General features: G+C 44.5%; 1 protein-coding gene across 1 annotated transcript; it reads left to right on the plus strand.

Moving 5' to 3' along the window:
- The first annotated feature begins 389 nt into the window (after positions 1-389).
- TRIL (TLR4 interactor with leucine rich repeats) lies at positions 390-5,392 on the plus strand. The gene has a single exon (XM_054193394.1). It carries the CDS (start codon positions 738-740, stop codon positions 3,060-3,062), a length of 2,325 nt encoding a protein of 774 aa, XP_054049369.1. The 5' UTR covers positions 390-737; the 3' UTR covers positions 3,063-5,392.
- The last annotated feature ends 21,823 nt before the right edge of the window (positions 5,393-27,215 follow it).

Genomic DNA, 27,215 nt, shown 5'->3' on the forward strand with positions numbered 1-27,215 from the left:
GGGGGGGGGCAACGACTAGTTTACTTCTGTTCCCCTCCCCCTCCCCGATGCGCAGCTCTATCTGCAGCCCATGTGGCTGGGAGGCAGCCACAGCCGGTTCCAATTCCTACTTTCCCACTTTGCACCCCTGCTCGCTCCCGAGGCTGAGCCGAGCCAGGACCGGCTGCGGGCTTCCTCCCTCCACCCCCCCCCCGCCCCGCCGTCCTCCCTCTCCCCCGCTCCATCCGATCCTCCGCTCCCCCAGGGCAGAGTGTGGGAAGTACGAATTTCCGCTGAGTTTTCTCGGCGAGTTTCGGAGCTCGTCTTTCTCCAGCTCCCCGCTCCGCCCGCCGAACCCCCCTCCCCTCTCCGCTCCGCCCGCCCCCTCCACCCCGGGAGAGCCGGCGGAGCAGCGGGCAGCCGCGCCGCTCCGCAGCCCGCCCGCCCCCCGCGGTACCACCGGCCCCGCGTCCGCCGAACCGCAGCCTGCGGGCCGCGAGGGGCGGCGGAGCCCGGGCGGCGGCAACAACAGCCTGCAGCCCCTCCCGCCCGCTCCGCGCCCCCGGCCGGCTCGGGAGAGCCCATGGTGCCGGCCACCGCGACCTGCAGCCACCACCGCCGCCGCGCCTGCCCGCCCGGCGCGGAGCTCAGTCCGGCGCGAAGCAGAGGAAGGGCCGATTAGCAGCCGCGGAGGAGGCGGGGGGGATGCCGGTGGGATACAAAGCCGGCGGGGTAAGCAGCCCACGGCTCGTCCCGGAATGGGAGCGCCGCGCCGGGTCCGCCTGATGGTGCTACCGCGGGTGCTCTGGGGCTCTGTCCCCCTCTTCCTCCTGCTGCTGCCCGCGGCCGAGCCCATCTGCCCCGAGCTATGCGACTGCCAGCAGCACCAGCACCTCCTCTGCACCAACCGGGGCCTGCGCTCGGTGCCCAAGGCTGCCGAGCCCCAGGATATCCTCACCTACAGCCTCGGGGGCAACTTCATCGCCAACATCTCTGCCTTCGACTTCCACCGCCTGGCAGGGCTCCAGCGCCTGGACCTGCAGTACAACCGGATTCGCTCGTTACATCCCAAAGCCTTTGAGCGCCTGGGTCGGCTGGAGGAACTCTACCTGGGCAACAACCTGCTGCCAGCATTGGCCCCTGGCACCCTCAGCGCCCTGGCCAAGTTGCGCATCCTCTACGTGAACGCCAACGAGATCGGCCGCCTCAGTGCCGCCTCCTTCTCTGGTCTCAGCAGCCTTATCAAGCTGCGCCTGGATGGCAACGAGCTGGGCTCGCTGGGCGACTCCACTTTCTCAGGGCTGCCAAACTTACTCTACCTGCACCTGGAGTCCAACCGCATCCGCTGGCTGAGCCGCGGTGCCTTCACTGGCCTGGCTAAGCTGCGCTTCCTCGACCTCTCAGGGAACCAGCAGAACTCCCTTCGCCACCCAGACATCTTTGTGCCACTGCGCTCCCTCCACACCCTGCTGCTGGCCAGCAACAGCCTGCAGCAGGTGACAGGGGGGCTCTTCCAGCACCTGCCCGGCTTGGCAAAGCTCTCGCTCAGTGGAAACCGCTTGGCTCACCTGGCCCCAGATGCCTTCATAGGGCTGGGTTCACTGAAGGAGCTGCGCTTGGAGGGAAACCTGCTGAGCCACCTGCCCGCTGCCCTGCTGGAGCCACTCAGCAGCCTGGAGGCACTGGATCTGAGCCGCAACGCCCTGACCGCCCTGCACCCCGCCACCTTCGGCCACCTCAGCCGCTTGCGGGAGCTCAGCCTGCGAGACAACGCGCTGGCCACCCTCCCTGGCGAGCTCTTTGCCTCCAGCCCGGCTCTCTACCGCCTGGAGCTGGAAGGGAACGCCTGGAGCTGCGATTGCCGCCTCCGCGGCCTCAAGCACTGGCTAGGGGCCTGGCACTCCCAGGGCCGCCTGCTCACCGTCTTCGTGCAGTGCCGCCTGCCGCCCGCCCTGGCCGGCAAGTACCTCGACTACCTGCAGGACGCCCAGCTCCCGCCGCCGCAAGACGGCGGCCCCTGCCACGACGGTGCCTCTCCCTCCTCCGCCTCCCCCCCGCCAGCAGCGGAGGCGCAGCGCCGGCCGCCGCCGGCCGCCGAGGGGCTGGGCAGCAACAGCAGCGGCGGCAGCGCGGTGCTGCCCCGCGGGCCGCCGGGGCCGCCGCCGTCCGCCTCCACCGCCCGCCTGCTGGCAGCGCCCGAGGCCGCGGCGGGGCCGCCGAGGGCGGAGACGGCCAGCCCCACGCCGCCGCTGCCCGCCCGCCCGGCGGCCTCCGGCCCGGAGCCCCCCAGCGCGGCCTGGCCCCGGCGGGCCGGCAAGCCCCGCTCGGCGCCGGCCGCCGGGGTCCCGCCGCTGGTGTCCGACCCCTGCGACTTCAACAAGCTGTTCCTCTGCAACCTGTCGGTGGAGGCGGTAGGCTCCAGCTCGGTGACGGTGCGCTGGGCCGTGCGGCCGCACCGCAGCCCCCGCCTGCTGGGGCCGGCGCGGTTCCGCCTCCTCTTCGACCGCTTCGGCACCGCCGTCAAGTTCCAGCGCTTCGTCTACCTGCCGGAGCGCGGGGAGCCGGCCGCCACCCTGCGGGAGCTCCGCCCGGACACCCCTTACCTCGTCTGCGTCGAGGGCGTCCTCGGCGGCCGCGTGTGCCCAGTGGCGCCGCGGGACCACTGCGCCGGGCTGGTCACCCTGCCCGAGGGCGGCGCGGTGGCGGCGGGCGGGCCCCGCGGCCCCGACCAGCAGCTCCTCACCCTGGTGCTGCTGGCGGTGAATGCCCTGCTGCTCTTCGCGGCCCTGGCCGCCTGGGCCTCCCGCGTGCTGCGGAAGAAGGTGCTGGGACGGCGGCGGCGGAAAGCGGCCCCCGTCCACGTCCGGCAGCTCTACTCCACCCGCCGGCCCCTCCGCTCCATGGGCACCGGCGTCTCCGCCGACTTCTCGGGCTTCCAGTCCCACCGGCCGCCCCGCGGCGCCGCCGCCTGCGCCCTCAGCGAGGCCGACCTCATTGAGTTCCCCTGCGAACGCTTCATGGACAGCGGCGGGAGCGGCGCCCGCCACGGCGACGACCACCTGCTGCAGCGGTTCGCCGACTGAGCCCGCCAAACTACAGCTCCCGGCGGGCCCCGCGGGGGGGCGGGCGGCGAGGCCCGCCCGGGAGCTGTAGTCAGCGCGGCCAGGGGAGGCGGCCGCTGGTCCCTGAGGGGATGGCGCGGGTCGCGGCCTCCAAGGGGAGCGCTATGGCGCATCGCTGCCTTCAGCCGCCCCTGTCGCAGGCTGGGGTTGATGCCACCATTGTGAACGACCTTCCTCCGTCACTGCTGCCAGGAGATCCCCGTTTTCTCAGAAACGATCACTCAACCCAAGCTAAAGGCCTGACTGTGGCGGTAGTTGCTCCTTGCCATGAGGAGAGCCAAGATGGCGGGAGCGGCTGCAAACTGGTGCTGGTGCCTTCCTTGCACAAACTCAGAGTCCTAAATTTCAGTGTGCTATTTTACAGGTGGTTTTCTTGGACTGCAGTTGGGAACAACAGGGGGTGACCCAGCCTCGCACGAGGATGCTTGGAACAGGCCTTTCCGAGGCACCAGCTCTTCCCAATCAAAAATTTGGACTGAGAGGGTCATCTTTTAATGTTACTGTTGAACTGTGGGCAGCCAGTGGGTCATCTGGAGGGCTGGAATGGTGTGTTTTGCGCCAGGCAGTTGGAAGGCTGTGCTGTTTTAGCTCAAACCCAGTGGATGGCGATTTCATGGGCGCCAGTGTGTTTTCATACTTTTTTGTAAACGGGAAACAATAATGCAGCTGGTTAGTTTTACAGGAATATATTGCTGACACCACTAGGAAAAACTAACAGCGTTTTGTAATATGTTTACAAATGAGCTATTTCTAAATTGTTTTTTGAATAAATACTGCTTGGTACTTGTACACATTAATGTGTGCTGTAGTTGTCTGGGTCCGTGATGGTCAGTAGGTCACTGGCCCTCACATAATCCATCTTCATTTCTAAATGGGTGGATGCAGAGGCGAACTCTTGATGGATAAGTAATATTGGTGCCTTTCTTCAGAAACAATAATAGGTGAGAGTATTTCAGGAATGTGAAACAGTCTTTATCCTAACAGGCAATTCTCTCTTAGCCTTAGCCTACTAAAGTTAGAAGCTTTATGTACCTCACTGTGAAATAAAACATTTTTTTGTATATTAATCTAGATTCCATGTTTTGTGTAGCTGAGTGGGTAATGCTAAAGTTAAACACTTATGCAGTAGTATATGATGTTTGAGTTGTTTTGTTTGGGGTTTTGTTTTGGGTTTTTTTTTAATTTGAATTTTGGTTTTAGAGCAATGCTAATCATTTTATGATCAGTTGCTCTCTATTTTCTCAGACTTTTACTTTCCTAAATATTTACAGAATGTGGTTCTCTTACTATGAAATATGGTGGCTTAGTTTACATTAATAATTCTCTCTGTGTGGTCTAGAAGTGAGCTAATTAAAAAGGTCCAAACTGTGGTTACACTTTAAATGCGAATGTTTTAGGTGGAGTTTGGTAAATTGTTGAGACCATTGATACTACTTCTGCTCCTTTGAATTTAATGTGCAACCTCAGATGAACTCTTGTGGAACTGAATGGCTTGAAGGAAGTGTTAGTGGACTATGGAGACATTCATCTCAATATCCTGCATTCATTGCTGACCTGAGTTGTTCGTGACTACAAGTTGTTTATTACCATAGTTGCCAGAAGGCGATTTGTTTTTTTTTCTCTTTTTTTTCTTCTTTTTTTTTCTTTTTTTTTTTTTTTTTCAGATGAACAAGTGTTTACAAAAGACACCATAGTAACTGGTACCTTCAATTGGAGTTCAGTGACTGAATGGAGAGAACAAGACTTTATGTTCTGAAGGAATTTTGTTCAGTCTTTAAATTTAAATAGGAGGAAAGGAGAGAGTGTAGGGATTCTTTGTCTTAATCTGTGCCTTTTAAATGGAGAAAAAAAATTTAAGTCTTGATTCTTGAGTCAGTAGCAAAAAGTCCTCTGGGATTTCATTTTGACAGGCAGCAATTTTCATGAATATCAGGGGCCAAACTCGATTGTTAGTGTATAGATTAAAATTCATAACTCTTACAGATACAATGTTGGATGGAATTAAAACTGAAGGAATCCAGGATCAGGTTTTATTTTTTGTTAAGAATCTTAAATTTCTGTTCTTTTGGACCCCTGGATGCTTTTGGCCATTTGCGACTGACTGTGGAATACACCACTGTTTGATGTTAGAAATGCAGTGGGGATTATTGAGTAAAGCTGTGTATCACACTAACATTAGCTCTATCACTGGATATTCTTCCAATGGGAGATGCATAGATGCTGTACATGGTTATAATCAATTATGTCAATAAATCTGTTTGCTGAAAGAAAATTGGTGTCTTAGATTGTATCTCGTAATGCCTCACTCTTCAATCATAGGCTGGCTGTGACTTCATATTATTCGCGCTGCTGTTTCTTAGGACTGCAGAGAATGCCTCATCGTTCATTCTGTCATGTCTTTTCACCATGCATTATGTTTTCTATTTTGGTTGTAATATGTTTGGATGGTGCAAACACTAAAATAAACGGTCAGTTCTGAAGCAGGTAGATCCCTGTCCCAAGATAGACTAATACAGTCCTGTTCCATCAGTGAACTAATGATCCTTTCTAAGCTAAATAAGAAATGGTGGTTGGTTGGGCTACTACAATTTAAAAATACTCATTGGAAATTGCAGTTCTGAGGGTTTTTCAGTATTATCAGGCTAATGTTCTAATTAATAATTCACTGCTTCTTTTTGAATTTATACAAATGTCTGCAGAATTGATAGAATGAAGTGGGTCTTTGCTCCAGCTTGGGAGAAGTAAATGCCTACATCAACACAACAACAAAAAAAAGATGGTTAACAAAATGAAGTTGGTGACTTAAAAGTCACACCAGGATTACTCAGGCTTTGTGTACAGATATTACAGTTTTTTCGCAGGGGGAGGGAACAGTACTAGCAGCTGGTTGAGGAAAGAAACGTCAGTGACATTCAATGACTGAATGATGTAAATATTACATGGCTCTATTTTTACCAGTAGTATTTATATACATATTTGTGTCTTTTTAAAGGAAGGTCCTTTCTAAAGAATGACTGTAAAAACAGCCCTTTCTAAATGGATGACCTGGCATCAATTTGTGCTCAAAATGTTTCTCCTTTTAGCAGAAATAGCGTTGTACTGCCCTGTCCTCTCCTGGAATCCACGCAGCCTGGGGAAGAGTGAACCGAGTGCTGTTCTCCTGCTAAGTAATTATGGAACATGTTAACTATCGAAGATTGAAAATCACCAAAATATCGTCCCATCCAACTAAACGGACTACTGCTGGGGGGTCTGCAAAAGGTACGGGGGCTTCCCTGGTGGCAGCACCCCTCGGTTCTGCAGCCTCTGCCCACCTCCTGGTCCCCCCCGCAGTCCCTGACCCTTGGCTGCAGTCAGCTGGCAGGCTTGTTTGTGCAGCTGGAAGGTGAACTGCGAAATCAATCCTCCTGGAAAATAACCTTTCCTGGTACCTCCCCTCTCCCCTGTTTTTCAGTCAGCTCCGTTTCTTTAATTCTCTTCAACTCGTGTAAGTATTGGAAGTGGCAAAATGTGGGGGTGCAGCGCAGAGGCAAGAAAAAACAGTCAAAGATGGGAAGCTGCTTAAACAATCTCAAGTACCTTTGACATCCAGTGTGTCTGCAGTCTAAGAAAATGTAGGCTATTCACGTTGGATAAAAATCCTATGTAGAGTGTATACCTTTACTGGAAAATCGTTAATGATCTGCAAAACTCTAAATGCTTAAAATTTCTCTATGAGATCCTAGAAACATTGACGTTGCAATGGTGTCAGTGAAGGTCTACACGTGCATGAAAAACCCTCGTTGGAACGCACCGCTTGACTATCAGAGCCTGTGTTAACACAGGGGGATTTATTAAAATATTGATTTCTTTATGCAGTGCTACTTTTAGTTTTCACAACGCACTGCAAATGCCACATTTTAAAATACCATCATCATTTGAGCCATGTTATTACAAGAAGGGACCTGGTAAATTATATATGTCTCTTGTGCCTTTTCTTTTCTGCTCTTTGATGGGAGAGATTTGGAAAATGAGGTATTGTGAGGGGAAAAAAGAGTCTACTCCAGTTCCATCAGGATATTTATTTAACTAGTAAACTTAGACTTAAATAGTAGTAGATAAGTCCACAAAAAATCATTTGTTTTCATGACAGTATATGTATTTGGAGAAAACTGCTTCAATGAGCAAAAGAAATACTACTTCAATTCCAAAAACCTGACTGCTAACACGAATTCACGTTTCTCTGGCCACCAAGGGTGTGCATATGTTGTGTGAGGTCCACAACTGAAGCTTTGCTTTAAAAAAAATGATTTTTAAAATCAAATCAGCCAAATTATATGTACGCAGTGGTGTACTTGATTTTTCACCCGGGCAACTCTTCTAAGAGGAGTTGCTCTATAAATGTTGATCTATAATCTGATATTTGTTAAGTAGAAATGGGGAATAAATGTAAGGAAACTGTGTGTGTGCTGGACGCTGGATTTGTTCCTTTTGCTCCATGCTAAATATAGCATAGATTTGGCAGCCTGTCCAAATACTGCTGTTGTGTTTTTCTCCATAAAAAGATGAGTTTTCTCAAGAGCATGCTTTAATTCCCATAGAAATTAAATTCCCAGAGAAAAATAGTCAATTCTCTTTAAACACAAATATTTATCTCAATATCACTGTACATGAATTTATTTATATAGATATTCCTTGATATGCTCTTTTGAATAAATCTATCTCATTTGTTTTTACAAACGAGGCTGTAAGAATTAAAATGAATAATGCAGTATGAACAAATAGGTGGAAGAAAACTGCCTAAAAACATAACAGAGATATTTACTAGCAGAGAAGAACCTGGCATGTATAGTGTGATGCATATCTCATTTGTTATTGGATTTTTAAAGGTACATTTATTTTTAATTTGATAATCTATGAGTAATAATTTTATGTCATAGAAATAAGCAATTTGTCCAGGGATGAGGAGGTCCCCACATACATAATCTTAAAAGCTATTGAGTGCTACAAAGAAAATTGGGGTCTTGTTAACAGGATTAATTGTTACTAAAGCATTACCTGTTTTTTCATTGCAAAGCTCATTTGAAGTTGCTGCCAGGCAGAGCAGTCCTCAGCTAATACATTAAATGGTGTCTCTTGACTTCAGATAGATAGGTGTAATCTTATTACTTACTTTACCAAAGTTTTTTTAATGTTCAGACAAACATATTCTCAAATCACGCTAATATTCTTTTCAAAATATTTCGATTTTTTGTATATTCAGTATTTCAAAATACTTTACTGCTCTTTGGAGATCCATCCATGTGGAACCTGTACCAAGAGAGGATCTGAACAAACATTGGAGCAATCTGTCAGTCAACATATGGGTACTACTTTGTACTGCAGCGTCACGGTTTGACCCCAGCCAGCAACTAGGACCACACAGCCGCTCGTTCACTCCCCCCAGTTGGGGTAGGAAAGAGAATCAGAAGAGTAAAAGTGAGAAAAAACTCATGGGCTGAGATAAATCACGGAATCTTCAGAGTTGGAAGGGACCTCTAGAGATCATCTAGTCCAACTCCCCTGCTAGAGCAGGATTGCCTAAACCACATCCCTCAGGGCTGCATCCAGGCGGGTCTTGAAAATCTCCAGAGAAGGGGACTCCACAACCTCCCTGGGCAGCCTGTTCCAGTGCTCTGTCACCCTCACTGTAAAGAAGTTTTTCCATGTATTTGAACGGAACTTCCTATGTTCCAGCTTGTGCCCATTGCCCCTTGTCCTGTCGCTGGGAACCATTGAAAAGAGCCTGGCTCCGTCCTCCTTAAACCCACCCTTTAGATACTTGTAAACATTAATCAGGTCCCCCCTCAACCTTCTCTTCTCCAGGCAAGTTTAAGTTTTTAAAGACAGTTTAACAGGTAGAGCAAAAGCTGAGCACGCAGGCAAAGCAAAATAAGGAGTTCATTCGTTGCTTCCCATCATCAGGCAGGTGTTCAACCGTCTCCAGGGAAGCAAGGCTCCATCATGGCAAGACAAACTCCATCGCTCTGAACGTCCCCCCGTTCTTTCTTATTCCCCCAGCTTGATATACTGAGCATGATGTCACATGGCATGGAATATCCCTTGGATCAGTTGGGGTCAGCTGTCCCGGCTGTGTCCCCTCCCAACTATTCGTGCACCCCCAGCCCACTCGCTGGCGGGGCGGTGTGAGGAGCAGCAAAGGCCTTGGCTGCTTAGCAACAACCAAAAGGATCAGTGTTTTACCAACACTATTTTCATCCCAAATCCAAAACAGCACCATACCATCTGCCAGTAAGAAAGTCAGCTCTATCCCAGCTGAAACCGTGACGTGTAGCAAGTGTTCAGAGGTTGTGAAGGGAGGGTTTTATTTTTCATAATCTTGTGAGAATGAACAACCAACAAAACGTTCACGGAGGGGCAGAGCAGTGCCCTCTAGCTATAGCAAATATATTATTGTAATATTGCACCTTATACATCAGTCTGGTCTAGTCTAGTTCATTTTATTTTGTCCTGTGAGACTGGAAAAAAAGACTTGATTGTGAGACCTGAATTGCAAGGAAATAGACTGGATAAGTTTTTTGTGAGGTCCTTGGCAAAAATCCCATTAACCAGACTTTTGCCTGGTTTATTTAATTAACTTCTCACATGTGCGGTTTGTTTCATTGTTGTTAGTTTAGTGTATGTTTGTTTAGTTGTAGTAAATGTTTAGAAGTCATTTGAAGGCCTGGCTACATACAATAGATAAAAATGATACACAGAAAGATAATGAGACAAATTTTCTTACTGAGAGACTGATTTATCTCATAAGGGACAAATATTTCAGGGCTGTTGTCTTTAAAATAAACCTGAATGCCACTTTTAAGTCAAGAAACGTATTCTCTTTTCTTGGAACAAGAAGAAGGTAGGAAGATTGTAGATAGTTGCATTTAGCACCTGTGCAATAAGAGCAAAGATTGGTATTACATTAACAAATTATATTACATGGGGATGTGCATGAATCCTATCTGATCCAGAGAAGTTAACTGAAAGCATATCTGTGCTACCACTTTTAAATTAAGGGATTCCTTGTTACACGTCTGTAGTTCATCCTGACAGTGAGAAAGACCTCTTTTGGTATGTCCAAATCCACGTTTTAGTACAATCTTTAACTTCATCTGTCATTGTACCATTGTACCATTGTACCGATGCCCATCTGTCACTGTACCATTGACAGGTCTGTCATTGTACCATTGATATTCATTTTCTTCCCATCTTGCTTAATATTTGAATATTGAAGTTAACATTCAATTTAAATACTGAAGTTACTTAGCACTGTAGCAGCCCCTGTCTGAGTACTGTAAAACAATTTGAAATAAGGGAGAGTACTCAGTGGTGATACCTATCAGATGAAAGGTCAGAAATAATTTTACTCTAGAGGAACATGCTCAGGAAAAGCATGCTTTCAGAAAAAAAATAATTGTTTTGTTTATAACTGAAGGATCACATGGTTATTTGCCATTACTATGTCATGATCTAAATCTTGAACAAGTATACTGCAAGACAAGGATCATATGTTAGACTTATGAGACAATTTGGAGTGTTGCTCAGTACGTATAGCAGATGATTTAGCATGCCAATTTTTTTCTTCAGCAACAGCTTGATCCTTCTTCTGTTTTCACTGCGTGAGAATGAAAAGATTTCAAGATTCTTAATGTAGGTACCCATCCATAACAGGTCTGTGGCAATGGAATTAATTGTATTGCAGAACTGTGCTCTAAGAGTCAGTGTTCATCTTTAAAAAGAAAAAAATATCTAATTCTCTGATCTGATCAGCTTGGAGAGATGAACTTCAGTTTAACTGGCATGGAAATGTCTTTCTCAGCTGATAATTACTGAAGAGGGGGAATCTTTTATGGTCACTGTAGTAAGTTGTTAACTCTGAAACCTAAAGATGCCAAACTAAACACCATTTCATTGTTGATGACATTACCATAAGGACCCAATTAACTCATTTTCCCCCAAACCAAACTTACCCACTTCCTCTTGTTGCCTAAAAAGATCTACATATTATTTAAAATATTTTGTCAAAACCTTCAGTTTTTCTTTCTCCCAGCAGCACCCCTGCATTAGGTATTGACAGTATAAAATTCTGCAACCTGTTGCAGCTTTATAACATGAGAGTGGCAGAAGTAACTTGTAGCTAACTGTACTCACTGAGTTCAATAGGAAAAAGAATAAAGTAGTAAATGTGCCAACAAATCTGGAACTTGCCGGTAGTTCCCGTAAGCCCGGTGCAGGTGCTGGGTTCCTTGCTGTACCGTTCTGCCGTGCTGCTTCTGCCTTCCACCCGACTGGTCTTGCTGGTATAGCACTACCTTCTTCTAGCATCTTACTCATTGGCACAGGGTTTTCTCTAACAGGTTAGGGACATTCTGGTGAGCCTGCTGTCCATTCAGTTATTTGTGTTTTTTCTTATCTCATTTTTTAAGTTCTATGCAATGGGAGTTTGTTTGGGTTGGTTTTATCTGGTTTGAAATAAGGGATAACAGCCGTTTTAAATAGAGTCTGCTCTTAGAAGGAAGGAGTACATGAATTTTAAATAAAACCTGTTTAAACGGAAGTTATTTTATTCAGGAATGATTTGTGATTGGAATGATTCACTGGGATCCCACTGATACTATTCTGCTGGTGCAAAGGGAATTGCAGAGGCTTCTGTTTTTCCTGCCAGGATGTATCCCTAAGAACCTGAGACTGCAGAGGTCCAGTGGGAGCTAAGGATATCCTTTCCTTCCATTTCTGTGGCTCAAATGGAAAAGAGATTCAAGGTCAGCATCTTTTTCAGTGGAATGGCTAAGAACTTTATTTACTCTACAAACTAAGCTGAGTTTGTAACTGGAGAGTTATAAATAGGTTTCACACTAAAGGCAGCATCAGAAAACTGACATTTTTGGAGACAAAACGTCCTTACTTTTCCTTTCTAAAACCGAAGTCAGCACAGACTGAAGTAACCGGCAGTTTGCTGAAGGTGTTAACAGCTCTTTGAGGTGTCTGTAATACGCGACTGGGTACATTTTATTCAGTTAAAATAGTCTCTCATATATTTTATTTAGAGGTATTTAGAATATGTCCCAGGTGGAAAATACTAATGAATTCCAAACTGTTAGCTTGTAATGATGCTGACCTACTTAGATTTTGGATTCATTTGCTGTTTAAATTTGCACTTGCAAGTGTACCTGAGGCATTCCTGAACTTCGGTCTGATCGTATGTTTTTAGCCAACCTGCTAAAATCGCCTACCATTCCAGTTAGTACAACTGTACCTGGAACCTGCTGCCATTCTCACTTACAGCTTTTTGCTTTTAGCCTTTTCACTTACGCCAGAAAATGCAGAAAACCATTTTAATCTACAATCTCCTAGGCCCTGAGATATTAAATTCCTTATGAAACAGGAGAATGGACAGTTTTTCCAGCCTTCAAAACACAGCCAAACTCTAACAACCAGAACAGGTTGGGGTTTTTGGGGGTTGGTTTTGGTTTGGTTTTTTTTTCTGTGATAAATAACTGATGGATTAGGGCTTTGCAAATATACTACAGTTGCCAGTGTCTACCAGCAGTTACAGTTGTATGCACTGGAATAATCATTTGGCTGTTCAGATTGGGAAGTCTACAAAATTTGGGCATGGGCCCATCTCTAGAACTGATTTTAGAGCTTTAGGACTTACCAGTTATGTTATTGTGGGTTTTTTTCTCCAAAATACTCTTTCTCTTCCGCCCTATTCTATTACCTCCTTCTCCATCTGGCTAAAGGATTTTGAGGTGTCAAGTTTTGTACCTCTCACATTGTGTTTTGACCCGGTCCTAACTACTGCAGCCACTCAGGTTGCGTTTCTCTCCAGAGCGGCCAGAACATGTATTGCGTATTGGCTTTATGTAGTATCAGCGAGGTACAAGAGGAAAAGGATTATGGATTTAGAAAATGTGTTTCTTGCCTAAAGCTTTACCATCCAGCTGACGATAATCCAGGCAGACAGCCCCAGTGATCTATAATTTGGTCTGATTCTTCAGAAAGACTGCTGCCGCTCTCCTGAGACGGGAAAAGCTGTCAGACTTCTCCCGTTTTGCGTTTGTGATCTTTCCGGTTTGGATGAAACTAGTTTCCTAAGTTTCCTTACAGAAGGAGGTAAAATCCTGACATACGGGCCAATGGTAGGGCTTTTATCACCTGTATATGTTTTCACATCAAAGAGCTTGTGTAGCTGCCTGTTTTCCAGGCAGTGCCCTTTGGACCTAAAGCAGTCAGAATCAGACAGGAACAGTCAAAACCCAATTTTTTAATCATGAATCTGAGTAATCAAACCAAGAGCATGTCATACATTACACAGAGGAATTCTGAATCTGGCGTAACTCTTCTCAAAGGCATTCAGCTCATTTTAAGCAGCCTTCTCTTTCTGGTCCTCAAGGGATCTGCCCTGCAGAGCCATCCGCCTCTCCCATGCCATCCCTCTGTGCGCTGCTGGGATTAGCCTGCATTTCTCAGAAGCCTGTGGAGGTTATTTTGCTTCTTGTTTTGTTTGTTTCCTGATGTATAATGGGCCCTATCCATGTCCCCTCTTTTTTTTGCCTTATTAGGCTTACAAAACATCAGGATTACAGCCACTGGGTCATCACAGCAGAGCTGCTGAAACTGATGTAATGACCTCTGTGTGTTTTGAAGTCAGGAGTTAGAATCGATGCTTTATAATGCTGAAACATTTTAAACAATCTTTAATAATTCCTCTTGGGTCCTTTTTGTGTCCTCAAATTCTCAATTTACTCTACTAAAAAAGTAAGAGGAGTTTTTCTCCCTCATCTTTTCCATGTAAATCATTATGCCTGACCCATAAATTTAAACTTCCAAAGAGCAAATACTTTGCATCTGAAAAGGTCGGAATGGCATGTATTTTCCTGAGGGGAGAGAAGCCCTCTCAATATATCCAGGAAGACTTTATTAACCATCCATTTAAAATTACACAAAGTTAAATATCACTTGCAAAAGGGATTGTTTTGGAGAACAGCAGAGATGTAACTAAAACTGTTTTTACTATATTACTAACATTTTAATTATTATTACTAACTAAACTATATTACTAACAAATTTAGACTACAGGATTAGAGTATAAATCCACAGTTGTTTACTAATCCTCCAGATTAAATTGTTATTCCTAAAATTATTTGTTTTATCAGTGTAAATACATTATGCCAAACTGGTGTACACAATGAATCCTAAGGCAGCCCAGTTTTTGCTACTTTCAGTGGATCTGCATGAGACCTGAATGTGAGCCAATCTTTCTGTTTTCCTGCTTCCGCTGCAAAAATTATCTGTGGATATTATGAGGAATTGGTGGTCTATTTAAACAGGAGTCTGATTAAACAAATCAATTCTTGATCTCTTTCACATAACTGGGAAGTTCTATTCTCATCATTTGTGATGCAGCGTGTGAAACTAATTAATTTCTGGAAAATGTTCATCTGTGATTCGGCTACGCCCGCTACACTTCTTGGAATATCACGCGGAAAATGAAGCTACCAAAAGGAAACATCTGTTTGTATCTAAAAACCCAAACATTTCTGAAGTTTATCAACACGCATTCTTCTTGGGACTGCCACCTATTATACTCAGCTCTAGAGCAAATACCAAAAGGATACTTGAGGTGACCTTTTGAATCAGATTAAACAAAATGAGAAAACACTTGGCAATCAGACTTCCTCTGCTAGGCCATGGGAAACAGCAGAGCAGAGGAACAGATACAGTAAAAACATATTAATTCAATCTCATTTGCTTTAGAAGAGTCCAGCAGTGAAAAGAACAACTAACTGAAAAACCTGAGGTCTCTGTAATTTGGCACCTCTTGAAGCCTGTCTAGATTCTCCTGACAAGGGCTATCTCAAGCAGCAATAAAATGTGAGGGGATGAAGAAAAACAATGGTCTTGAAAATATTATGTGGGAAATGGTTTTCTTTCAAAAGCTTTTTCTTAGGAAGAAAATATCCTCAGTGGACTGCAGTTTTGTATCAGTGTTCTTGTTGCATGTTAACACACGCTAGCTTTGAATATTTTTTTCACATATTTCTTTAAAACACTGTGTGGATTTCAAGGTTCCCTCTGCTCGTGTAAGTCTGTGACTCCCTTGTTTGTTGGTGTGCTGAGCAAAGCTGGGGAGGAAAACAAACTGTAGTTTCCCAGTGAGGTTAAGCTAGCACAAGCTGGAATGCTGTTATAATAGTAGTCCTGTTTGCTGGTGGATGCTCATTCCTTCCATCTGTCCATCCAGCACATGGTGGGTAATAGCACTGCTGGTATCACATATTGCCGCTTCTTGCCACTCGTTGGCAAGATCACTGGATTGTTTGTTTGCATCTGTGAATGACAATGCACAAATAATAGGAACAGTCAGCTCAGCTAAGCAAATGATAGATCTATGATCAAATGGCATCCCACTCTTAACAGGTGAACAGATAAAGCAATCATCAGGGAAGGAAGGATAAATGCAAATGTTTAACTGTTATGATGTCTGGGATTATTATGCGGTAGGTCTATACGCCATGGACCTACCTAAGGAGGTTCCATTTTAGACCTTCAGTGCACAAGGGGTAGTTTGGTTTGGTTTGCTCAAGCTGGGTGTTCAATATCACAGGTGATTCTCCAACTGTTGCAGCCTCCCTCGCTCCTTGCTGCTGCTGCTTTCCATCCACAGCAGTTCCTCATGCTCAGATCTTGGAGTCCTTCCCTGTGTGCAAGTGCTCAGTCCCTGCAGGCTTCTCCTAACTGGATGGGATACAAAGGGCAACCTTCCTCCGCCTTCCAGAGGGGAGCAGCTGCAAGGAGAGTGGGAAGGCACAGGAACATCGAGGTTTCCACCAGAGCCATGTGTGGGCAAGAAGCCCAGAGGACAAAGCTGTAGCTTTAAGACCAGTTGTGTAGCCAGTAGGCAGGGATGGGAAAAAAAGAGAGGGAGACTTTGCCTGGAGACAAAACTGCAGTGACCGCAAGGATGATGGCCAAACATGGGGCTTGGTGAGGAAACAAAGTTGCAGCATGCAGAACCTTTGACCGGGTTATGAAAATTCAAGGCCAGAAATGCTCATAGGGTTGTTTTGGCCAGATGAATTGTTCCACTGTTACATCCCTGTCTAATAGCCAGGAGACAGAGCTCCCTGTTGGCTTGGGTTTTTCTAGAAGAAAGGAATATGAGTGTCTCAACACTCTCCCCACCCCACAACCCCGCTTCCCCACCTGCACGCTGAGCAGTCAGAGATCACTGGTGACAGAATTCTTTTGGAAAAAAAAGTGCCCACGCACACTGTAGGCTGCTACCTCCAGTAGCAAAGTCTCATTGTTTAGCAGCAAGCAGGTCTAAAAGCAGTTTGAATAGGATCAGAGACTCTTCCTGGCTCTGGGACAGCTGGAAGGAGAGGCATCACAGCCAAGTTCTGATTTGCCAAACATCATTGCTGCTTCTCTCTTTCCCCCTGCACATGTTGCAGTACATCGCACTCGCCCCGCCAGGCACCTGGCACGAAGCTTACGGCTGTGGGCTGATGCTGTTAAATCACAAGTAATGGCAAATATCACATTTCTTGGAAATAGAAGTAATTTCTTTAAAAGCTGCTGAAAGTCATGGGAAACTTGTACTGCTGAATGAGGTGTATGTGTAAGCTCCCATCAGGGTAATGGTGGTGTTGGCTGCATGTTGCAGGATAATTTTTATCAAATTTGCATGGAGTTGCTCTTCTGCTTGTAAGAGAGATGGTGGTATGTGGGCAGGTACGTAGGATTAAACTCAGTTCGTATTTCAGCCACAAAACAGGAAGGTAATTGAGTCCTGGAGGGGCTTTTTCAGAGGGAATGGGATCTTCTTCCTCTGCTCTCGCTGGAGGTCCCATGCAGAGTGTGCAGAGGTGGGGAGCAATTCCCTGCTGCAGATGACCTGCCCAGATTGGTATAAAGGCTCTTGGGGGAAGATCTGGAGGTGCTTCCTAGACTGAGAGTTGGATTGGTGGTGGTGTGTGCCCCTGGAGACACTGGCGGGCTCAGCTCTGAGAATAGCTCAAGGTACACAGTTATTTAAGCATGCATTTAAACAGTCAGGCCACCCACTGCAGGCACTATGCAGACTTCGTGCATGTACCCGTTCTTCTCAAACATCATGTCTTTTCTACTCAGCGTCAGAGATCAGTAAGAACTAAAACCCCTATAGACTCTGTAAGGCCAGAGAAGCTGACTGAAAGAGAAAGCTGTACTGGATGTCCAAAATAGTAGCTGAATTTTTGGAACTAGGGATAGAGAGAAGGGAGTACAAACACGCACGCATTTCTTAAAATGCAACCCTTATGCTATTTTTATCTTTGTATCATTTTTGGTTTTTTCTTCTCTCTCTTTCCTTCACTTTTTATGTTCACCCATTTTCCTTCTACTTTTCTCTTAACTCCCTGCTACTGACACTGTTCCCACACATCTGTTAGAGCCCTCACAGTGTTCTTTCTGGCTGTGTGTTCATTAGCCTTTTATGTTGTATTGCAGAAAAAAAAAAGATTAATTATATTTTGAAGATTCCCAGCATCTCTGCTGACAGATTTTCTCATGGTAACTTTGACCCGTTTCCTGAGCGTAGCTTCTGTCTTTTTCTTCCTTCATAAAAAATGTGAGGCTTACAAATCATCTCATCTAAGCCCCTTGAAAAGTCTTCGTTCAAGCATGTTTCCTCACAAGTTCATCCTTGGGGATGCACAGTTTACCTCCTCAGAATTCTGATGTTGTCGCATGTAATTACAGAGTTGATATATTAGGATTATAAACAAGCTAGTCATTAATTTGATAATGTATATACAAAACTGGATGATACAAAAAACCTCGGCATATGTATTCTCTGCCTGAGTTGCCCTAGCGGTCTGCAACATCTGTGCCTCCAGGCCTTTTCTCACTGTACATAGTTCCTCCTGAAAACTGTGGAGCATTTCTAAGGCAGCTAGTTTTCTTTGACCCTTTTCTCCTTGTTTTACTTGGATCCCCTTTCCCAACACAAAAGCACACTTATCTCTTTCTCTCCCTTGTCCAAACATCCTTATTTGACTTGGTGAATTAGTTTATATGTCTCCTTCATACAATTTGGAAGTATATTTATTCTGAAATTAGTAATTTTCAGTCTCCAACCACTTTCCTAGCCATAGAGAAAAAGTTGCTTTATTAGGTTTCAACCTCCCTGTTGCTCGAGGCATATCCAGATCAACAGATGATACTTGGTTTAAAGACTGACTGTAGACTCCTGTGCGGCAGAGTTGGGAAACAATCTTGCTCAGATATTGAATGCTATTCCATAATTATGTCACAACTTCAACTGGAATAGACTGACACAAATTATTTTAACAGGAAGACTTTTTAACATGTTAACATGCCTCAGATCCTTAGGGCCTGCCTATCGTCATGGGTTACGTTGAAAGGAAGCTGCTTGAGGCAGCTGGGGCCTACTTCAGCACAGCTTTCAATAAATAGTAACACATCTCAGCTGAAAACTAATTTAAGGTTGTTGGTTCTTCTGGGTCTTTTTTTACTGTTAACGTTAACCAGGCAGATGAATTTGGGGGAAAAAGTGGAAGGAAAGTAATGAATACTGTTTTAAAAACTGGCTTATGCAGTTGAATAGGTATTTGGGAATATACCTGCTTGTTAGGATATGTAGGTGCAAATGGTATTGACTGCATGTTTGTTTGATCAGAGGGCTGGAGCACCTCTGCTATGAGGACAAGCTGAGACAGTTGGGGTTGTTCAGCCTGGAGAAGAGAAGGCTCCGGGGAGACCTTATAGCAGCCTTCCAGTACCTGAAGGGGCCCTACAGGAAGGATGGGGAGGGACTCTTTATCAGGGAGTGTAATGATAGGACACGGCGTAACGGTTTCGAACTGAAAAAGGGTAGATTTAGATTGGATATCAGGAAGAATTCTTGCCTGTGAAGGTGGTGAGACACTGGAACAGGTTGCCCAGAGAAGCTGTGGATGTCCCATCCCTGGAAGTGTTCAAGGCCAGGCTGGATGAGGCTTTGAGCAGCCTGGTCTAGTGGGAGGTGTCCCTGCCCAGGGCAGGGGGTTGGAACTAGATGATCTTTAAGGTCCCTTCCAACCTAAACCATTCTATGATTCTATGATTCAAAGCACTTAAAGAAACCAAATAGTTTTTGCGATGTTTTCTCGCAGCAAAGTTTTGCTAATAAGTAACATAAATTGAAATGTATTTGTCAAACTAAAGAAGTTAAAGAATAGAATTAGTGAGAAGTTGACTTCAAAACCATCTAGACACAGTCAGAAACTGTCTAGACATGGTCCTGGGCAACTGTCTCTATGCGCCCCTGCTTGAGCAGGGGGGTTGGACCAGATGACCTCAGAGGTCTCTTCCAACCTCTTCACCTTCTGTGATTCTGTGACTTAACTTTCAGCCATATCCATTTGCATTATTTAAGTAGTATCTGAAGCTCTTTTCACACAAGCTACAAGCAGAACTGCTAGTTGAAGACATGCAGGTTTTTTCCCCTAGTCACTTACACTGGAGTACATGTGCTGCTGAAGTTCATTAAGTGAAAATCAAATACATCCCTTGTCTAGACACTCTGGACGTCTAGCAAAGGTGGGGTTGGTTAGTTGGGGGTTGTTTCCCCAGAATGAAAATGTCCCCTTCGTAGTCTTTAATTTCATCTTTGTGACTCTTAAGCCTGTTTAGATTACTTTCAGCAATGTAGTAAACAACGTAGTAAGTCATTCTTCCTGTCTATCTACTGTCCATAAACAGTCACTGTTTTTCCCATTTACTACCTGAAACAATTCAGTAGATTTTTATTATGATAAAGCTTTCATCTTGTTTCTCAGTGAATTTGAGGGTTGATCTGTGTTTTCGTATTCAAATATTATAGCTAAAACCACAGTCAGTATTGTAAATAGCCATCTAAATAACATGGAAACTTCTGCTCAGGTGACCCCACGTTTGTAATTGCTGCTTCCTCCATGGAGTAATTTTATCATCACAACAATTACAATCACCTTTGGTGAAAACACAAGCATAGACAACCACTGACACTGGGTCACGTCCAATTTAGAAGTCACTAGAATAATTGCCAGCAATTTGCCCAGCTGCAGTCATCTGTGCTTTTAATTTAAATTTTTTGAGTCAATTTTCCTTGTATTTTCACTTTGATCAGTGTCTGGGAAGAAGAAGTAAACACTGTTAGTATTGGTCTGCGCTTGGAGTTACTCTGTTTTCTTTTGGAGGAGGGTTTTGCCGAAATACTGAAGGGAATACAAAAATGGTTTTCATTTACACTTCCCCTGTGCCCTTTTAGAGCCCTCTCACAGTGAAGAAAATATTCACTTTTTTTTTTCCCTCCCCAGAGCAGCATAAAGAAGCTTCAGCAACACTGTCAGTCCCAGTCCTACAGAAATTACAAACATTAGCAAAACGGTGGATTTGGTGTTCATTTTAGATTGCTTTCAATCGTTCAAATTTTACTGTTTCCTATCTTAAAAATTTCCCTGTGTCTGAGGGGGCTGGAAACATGCTTAAAAATAAAGTAAGGAAAAAAAAAAAAGGAAAATATCTTGCAAAAATGTGGTGAATCAAGAGCTGGGTAGTTATAAGGAAAATAGCAACATTTATGTAAAGCTGTAAATTCGAAATGTCGTCATGCAAATCATCCTGTAAGACTCATCCCCAGAAAATAGTGCTAGATAAAGAAAGGGGGTTGGTTTTTCAGATGAGGGAAGTCTTAGATATGAATTTTAATGTAGCTTTCTGATCAAAATGCAGACTGTAATCTTGGTCCATGTGATTTTCTGGCTTGATTTAATGAGTTCTGGACAGTCTTGACAATTCCTCCATATGTTGAAGAGTTAAGAATCAAGTCCCTGAGTTCTAGATAGAGCTTTTCTTCCTCTTACCATCTGATGAGGCATATTTGGTTGTATAAAAAACTTTGTGAATAACAATTTCTGTAAAAAGAAAGCAAAAAGATTGACCAAGCTACACATGATAAAAAAAAAGAAGTGTGTTCAAGGGAATTAACCTTCTAAAGTAGTTGTACATGTCCATTTGTGCTACAGTTAAAAAATTTTGCTGTCTTGAAAAATCATGTTCAAACATAAAACATTTGAGGTAATTTAATAGTTGGCACTTAAAGTAACTGCAATTTGATGTTCAATTCGAACCAGATGTTTATTTTTTGCAAGAAGTCTATTCTGTTGTCAGGGGAGAGAAAAAGCATTCAAGGTTATGGAGCAGACGTTTCTTACTGCAGTTGATTAGAACAAATTACCAAGAGCTGCACTTCACGTTTGAAAGACTGAGGCGTTTATGATCTCAGGCCCCAACAATTAAAGAAAACAAAAATAAAGGGATTGAAAGTATACATACTGTGAGCAGTTAAACTGCAAGAATGTTGTGGATCCCAAACAGCTGGATCCCATTTGAACTCAAAAAGTTTAATAGCATAAGCCTGCACATCTTCTTTTCCACTTCTGAGGATCATCTGCCAGATGAAGAAACCCCCCCTTTACCCCCCCCCCCCATTTCCTTGCACTGTACAGTTGTGTTACAGAATAAAATGATTTGATGTGCTGGAGCAGAACCAGTACTTTTAAACCAGGGAAAGATATATATCCCTTAGAGAAGTTCATTTTGATGTAAAGGAAACAAAGTTAATAAAATATCCAGCTTCAGTAGTTAAGTGCTTGCTGGAAAGTTATTTTATTCAGGTACCAAGCAAGCCGATAACATTGACGCAGTACTGAAATCTGCATTCCTAGAAAGAGGGATGCGTTAGTGAGACCATGTGTTAAGACTGTGGAGTCTTAAAACGTGCCCCAGAGTTATTTCCTATTCAGTGTTTTGAATGACAGGTCTCCTGTTGTCATGCTAATCTGACACTCGACAATGACTCCTCTGTACGTTGCCCAAATTTATGATTTGGAAATAAATATAGTGAGGAAAGAAATAGGGCAAAAAGTAACCCTTGTTCAAGACAGTAGTGATCCAGCAACAGGGCTGAAAGAGATCAACAACGTGCTAGACCTTGCCCTGAGAGGAACTGCCATTTAATGCTCTTCAGGCTCTTGCTTCTGTCTCCAGTCACACACAGGGTCTGTGGAGACCGTCTGTGGTGCATTAAGGAATGCACAATTCCTGTCTCATGTCATAAAAGTTTGCTTCCCAGGAAGATACTGGTTCTGCTGTCTGTGGGACCCTTCATGCACATGAAAGCAGAGGAGGAATTGCTTTTTGCCATGTAATTTAACAACGCTAATTAAATAAAGATATCCACAGTGCACAGAGTAGCATTAATTACAGCCCTTTTTGCAGAGAGTGCATGTGCAGGGGGGGAATCACACAGAAGCCAAATCTCATAAATGCGTTTTAAGTACATGTGCTGGAACTCCACCAACTCCAGCTCTAATAGCAGCTCAAGAGGGAAAGTCCTGCTGCTGACCCTGGGCGCTTCGGTGGGAAGAACTAAAATACAGTCTTTGGACCAAGCTTGAGTTGCAGGCAAGGGCTGCAACTTGCCTTTCAGATCATCAAACTTCCCTTAAGCACAGCTCACAGTCTTCATGTCTGGAGGTGACGGGGAAGCCAAAATCGTCGAGATGGTCACAGGGTTTCTGTGCTTCTTCTGGCTTGGTTTACAGTCAAATGCATTCATCAGTATAGAACAAAAGCACATAGACTTCCAAAGCCTGAATGGGTTATCTTCAGCTGTAATGCTGAATTTCAGCCCTGAAGCATAAGTCTGCACAGCACGATTAGGTGGTGCTTTAAGCATCAGCTGACGGAGTTATGCTAGAGAGGATGCTGGAACTTTGGTGCAGTTAATGGATCGAGATAGCGAGGCCACAGAGCTGCTGCAACGGATCATTACAACCGTTCACTGGCTGCTAATCCAGCACCTCCCTGTTGTGAACAAACCCCTCCTTACATAGCTGCTTTCTTTCACGGTGTGTTGCTTCTGGCAGAACAAAACACCCCTTGCTTGAGCCACAGTGTGGTCAAGCTTATAGAAATTGCTCACCACTCCAGCAGTGTGAAAGAATTACATGTGATTTGAAGACAAACATCCTCACTCTGTTAAGATTTTAAAGTCACTTGGGTAAGAACTAACAACATGCAGCACATTGTTATAAGCTGTAATAAGACTCATTGGCCTGTTTTAGAGGGCTTGAAAGGAGACACATTACTTTTATGTTTAGCTTTGTCCAATCATCCTGTAAGGTATTTCTTCAGTTTAGAAGTAGGAAGATGCCTCTGGTAGCTTCTGGTCCCAAGCTCCAGCTGAGTTTGAGATGGAAGCTATGTTTTTTCAGCTTATATATCACTAGTAATAAGTTTTCTGTTTTCTGCAAGCTGAAAGATACCTGTGGATACCCTATTGACCCTATTGGTGCCGAGCATAGCTTAATCAGTATTTCTACTTGTGAACATAACATCGACACTGCCTGCTAACAAGTGCTGGTGAGCTGTCTGTCAAGACTCAGCAGCAGATAAAGTAACTGAAGGTATTGCTATTTGGCCTGGTAAGAGATGTACTTCCTAAAAAAGAGTTTATTAGTGATTAAAGAGCAATGCCAATAACATATGTGAAGATACTGAGGTTGCAAAAATGTGAATAAAAGCGTATGTGTCTACATTGCTGCGTATTTCACTGGGACTGCCATATAAGAACGTCTTCATTCATGGGATTCCAGGTGATCTTTGTGTCTAGCAAAGCTTTCTTTTTTAACTTGGAAGAGGATTTTCTCAGCTGTGCTGGAAGCACCACGCGTGCATGAAAGCAGCGGAACCCGTGGATTGCCCTGCTCTGCCCTCTCAAGAGGAATGACAGCTTATGCGGACGGGCAAGAGAGCACCTGCAGGATATCCGCAGCCCTTTAAACCAGCTGTGACAGCCGTAAATTGTGGATTCCCTGAAACCCGCGTGGTTGGGATGGGCCGGGATGCGAGGCGCGGGCGGGATGCCGCGCTGCCGGCTCAGCCCCGCTCGGCGCAGCTCCGCTTCCCACCCGAAGACAGCTAGTACCACCCAGTGGTGCTGGCCATTATTACACGTTTTCGGAGGATTTGCTTTCTATTTCGTAAAAATGCCATGTTTTTCCCGCTCGTGGAAGAAGCAGCGAGAAACGAGGCCAATAATATCCATAAAGAAGTGGTCTAAGTTCGCTGTCGCGAAATGTCCTTCCCAGGGCTGGAAGCAAGGATGCAGCAGAGGGTCACAAATGTGGCATTACCTCCTTTGGATGCAGAGGGATTGTTTGTGTTTGAGGTGTTCCAAGTTGGTTTACTCCGATTCTGCCAATATTTCTGCAAAACAACATGTGTATGCCAACTTCCAGACCACAGGTGTTTGGATACCCACAAATTTTACGCAGCTTCAAAAAAGTTGTAATGCTGTCAGTGATCACAGCTTCTTTGTAAACGGGAAATGAAAACATTATTTAATGTATGGAAGGCTATAACAAGATTTCAAAGATAGTTCAAGTACTGTAAAACCCTCTTAATATTTTTTTTTCCCATGGAGTTATAAAGAATGGAGAAAATCATTGTTAAATATTGCAAGAATTAAAAAGGTTGTAACTGATCATATGTTGTGGTTGTCATATTATCATTAACTGCATTATTCTCTTGATATTAGACTCACAGACCTTAATTCTGTATCATGTTTACAGGAAGCCTTCAAGTCTGAATCTATTTTGCCCTTTTTTAAATGTGCCAGAGCAAAAAACGTGTTTTAAAAGTATGATTATTCAATTCCTATATAGATTGTGAAAATAAAATCTTCTTAATCCAACAGGTGGTTCTCATGAAACTCTAAAAAAATTGGCAGCAAAAATTACAAAAAAAACCCTTCAGCCTAGTGTATTCATTATACGATTAGGTAGTGTGTGTGAACTGTGAAAATGAAACCAGAAACAAAGCTAAAGTAAAAGGGAAATGTACCACAGACAGTGAAAAACAGTTAACATAGTGGCTTTTTTGCCCCTTTGTTTCTTCATTTTGCAGAGTCTAAAGTCTTCCTAGTCACATACAAAACCAGTAATTTAAAATTATTTTATTTCAGCAAGGCCTTCATTACAATCTAAACCGTTTCAGACTTGAACTAAAGATGTAGAGTCTGGAAGGTGCCAGAGAACACACTTGAGATCTTTGTGCGGCAGCGGGGTGGTGGTTTAGATGATCTAATAGGGTTTTTCCATCTATAACTTTCAGCAGCTTTATGATTTATTTTTTTTTAAATATCAGAACTTATTCATGCCCCCGACCTGTCACTAGGGATGTGTGTGGGCATGTAGAGTTCTGGAAGACACTGTACTTTTCATTAGGCTTTTTGTCCAAATTTCAATACCGGGCCTGGTCCTGAAATATTTTAACACCATCCGTGGTGCTATACTAGTTTGGCAAATTAAAAACAAACAAAACCCAAGCAAACAAACAAAACAAGCTAAAGAGGAGAAAGTCATCCACTACACCAGAATAGAAGATACATGTAAACCACTTTTTTTTAATACAGAACTGCTCAGCTGAAATTGTTAGATGCTGTAGATAATATTTTACGTTTATTTTAACTATGCAATTAACATTAGCCTGTTCCTTTCAATGTACCAAAATCTATTGACTCCCCTAAGAATGGCAATAATCTCCTTTGGGTGTGCTGATGTGTTCCTGTTTTTGTGCCATAGTTAAGAGATGCTCATTTCAGAGCTCGGACTGATATTTCAGCAGCTGACCACAGGGGAGCTCCAAGCTTTACAGGGGACTTTCCACCAGTGCTGAAGGGAGCGCTTCACAAACGCTTCATGCAGCACATTCCCACCAGAACTGGGTTAAACAGACAGTTAGTAAGACACTTGCTTAAAAACCTACTTTCTTGTTACTCTCGTAGGTTTTTTTTGTTCTACTGCTGTCGTATAAATCCAGGCGGAGTTATCCTGTTCGGCCTTTAAACAGGTGAGAAGCAGGAATGTGGGAACGTAGGAGTCTCTACATGTTCTGTATGCTGCTCTTTTTGGAGCAATTTGCAAGCCACGTAACAAATTGTTATCAAGGCCAGCAAGTTGAAAGGCTGTTAAATTTCTCAGTTGGGGATCTTTTTTTTCCCTTTGAGATTGCTAGCTCACAATAATCCACAGCTGGATTTTTTAAATTTTTTTTTTTTTTTTTTGAGTGGGAAGGGATGTCTCTTGCAATTCCTAGTAAATCAGTTCACCCGCTACTGTAGGTCAGTCCTTCCCTCTTTCTGTCCCTTCGTTGTTTATTTGTGGTTTAGCTCCATCCTCGCCTGCACCACTGTGTGCCACCAATACCTGCAGAGGAAGACAAGTCTGCGAACTGAGCTGGTTGATGAGTAAACCAAGAAAAAATTGGGGGATGGTTGCTTTCAGCTGGATCAGTTCCACAGAGCCACCTTGGCACGAGAGAGGTGGTGAGGGCAAGCGGCACGATGAGGGTTGAGAGGGGGAGGGAGGGAAACATCTTTCTGCAGCAGGATGGACTAAGGCAAATACTGAATCACAACTTGCCTTAAAACATACACAGGACAGGTTTTCGTCCAAAAAAGAAATCATTCGGGTCTCCCTTTCATGTCAATTTCCATGCCAAAAATCTTAAAACTCCATCCTTACAACTCTTTAACTCTTTCATGTCTCCCCCCCACCCCTTTGTCCATCCACTTTAACTATGTACTGGGGTCACAAAGTCCAAAGTCCAGTACCCTCTCAAGTCCTCTTTGTGCTGCTTTTAAATAAGTCCTTTGTATATTCATGTATAAATGCTTATTTTGGTAACTATGTGCACAGAAGATTACCCAGTTCCTCACTTCAGTGATGGAAACAAGATTGATTGCACTAAATGTCAACAACGATGGCCAGGCTAGGGAGGCTGCTGTGGGAGGCCCCCGTGAAACTTCTTTTAACTTTGATGAGAACAGAGCTTGGGACTAAAATGTCTGATGCAAATGGCAAGGGCCACTATCCCTGGAAAGGGTATAACCCCTTGGGGGTAAGCAAGTGACGGCACCTTTGTGCAATAGTTGTCATAAAATGAATAAAATACGCATTTTCCCTTCTTCTCACAATAAATGCTCTGGGGTTTGAT

The sequence above is a fragment of the Rissa tridactyla genome, chromosome 2, assembly GCF_028500815.1.
Source record: "Rissa tridactyla isolate bRisTri1 chromosome 2, bRisTri1.patW.cur.20221130, whole genome shotgun sequence".
Taxonomy (NCBI): Eukaryota; Metazoa; Chordata; class Aves; order Charadriiformes; family Laridae; genus Rissa; species Rissa tridactyla.

Bases quoted from the DNA above. Each gene is read 5' to 3' on its own strand.
- TRIL (XM_054193394.1), top strand. From the start codon at position 738: ATGGGAGCGCCGCGCCGGGTCCGCCTGATGGTGCTACCGCGGGTGCTC.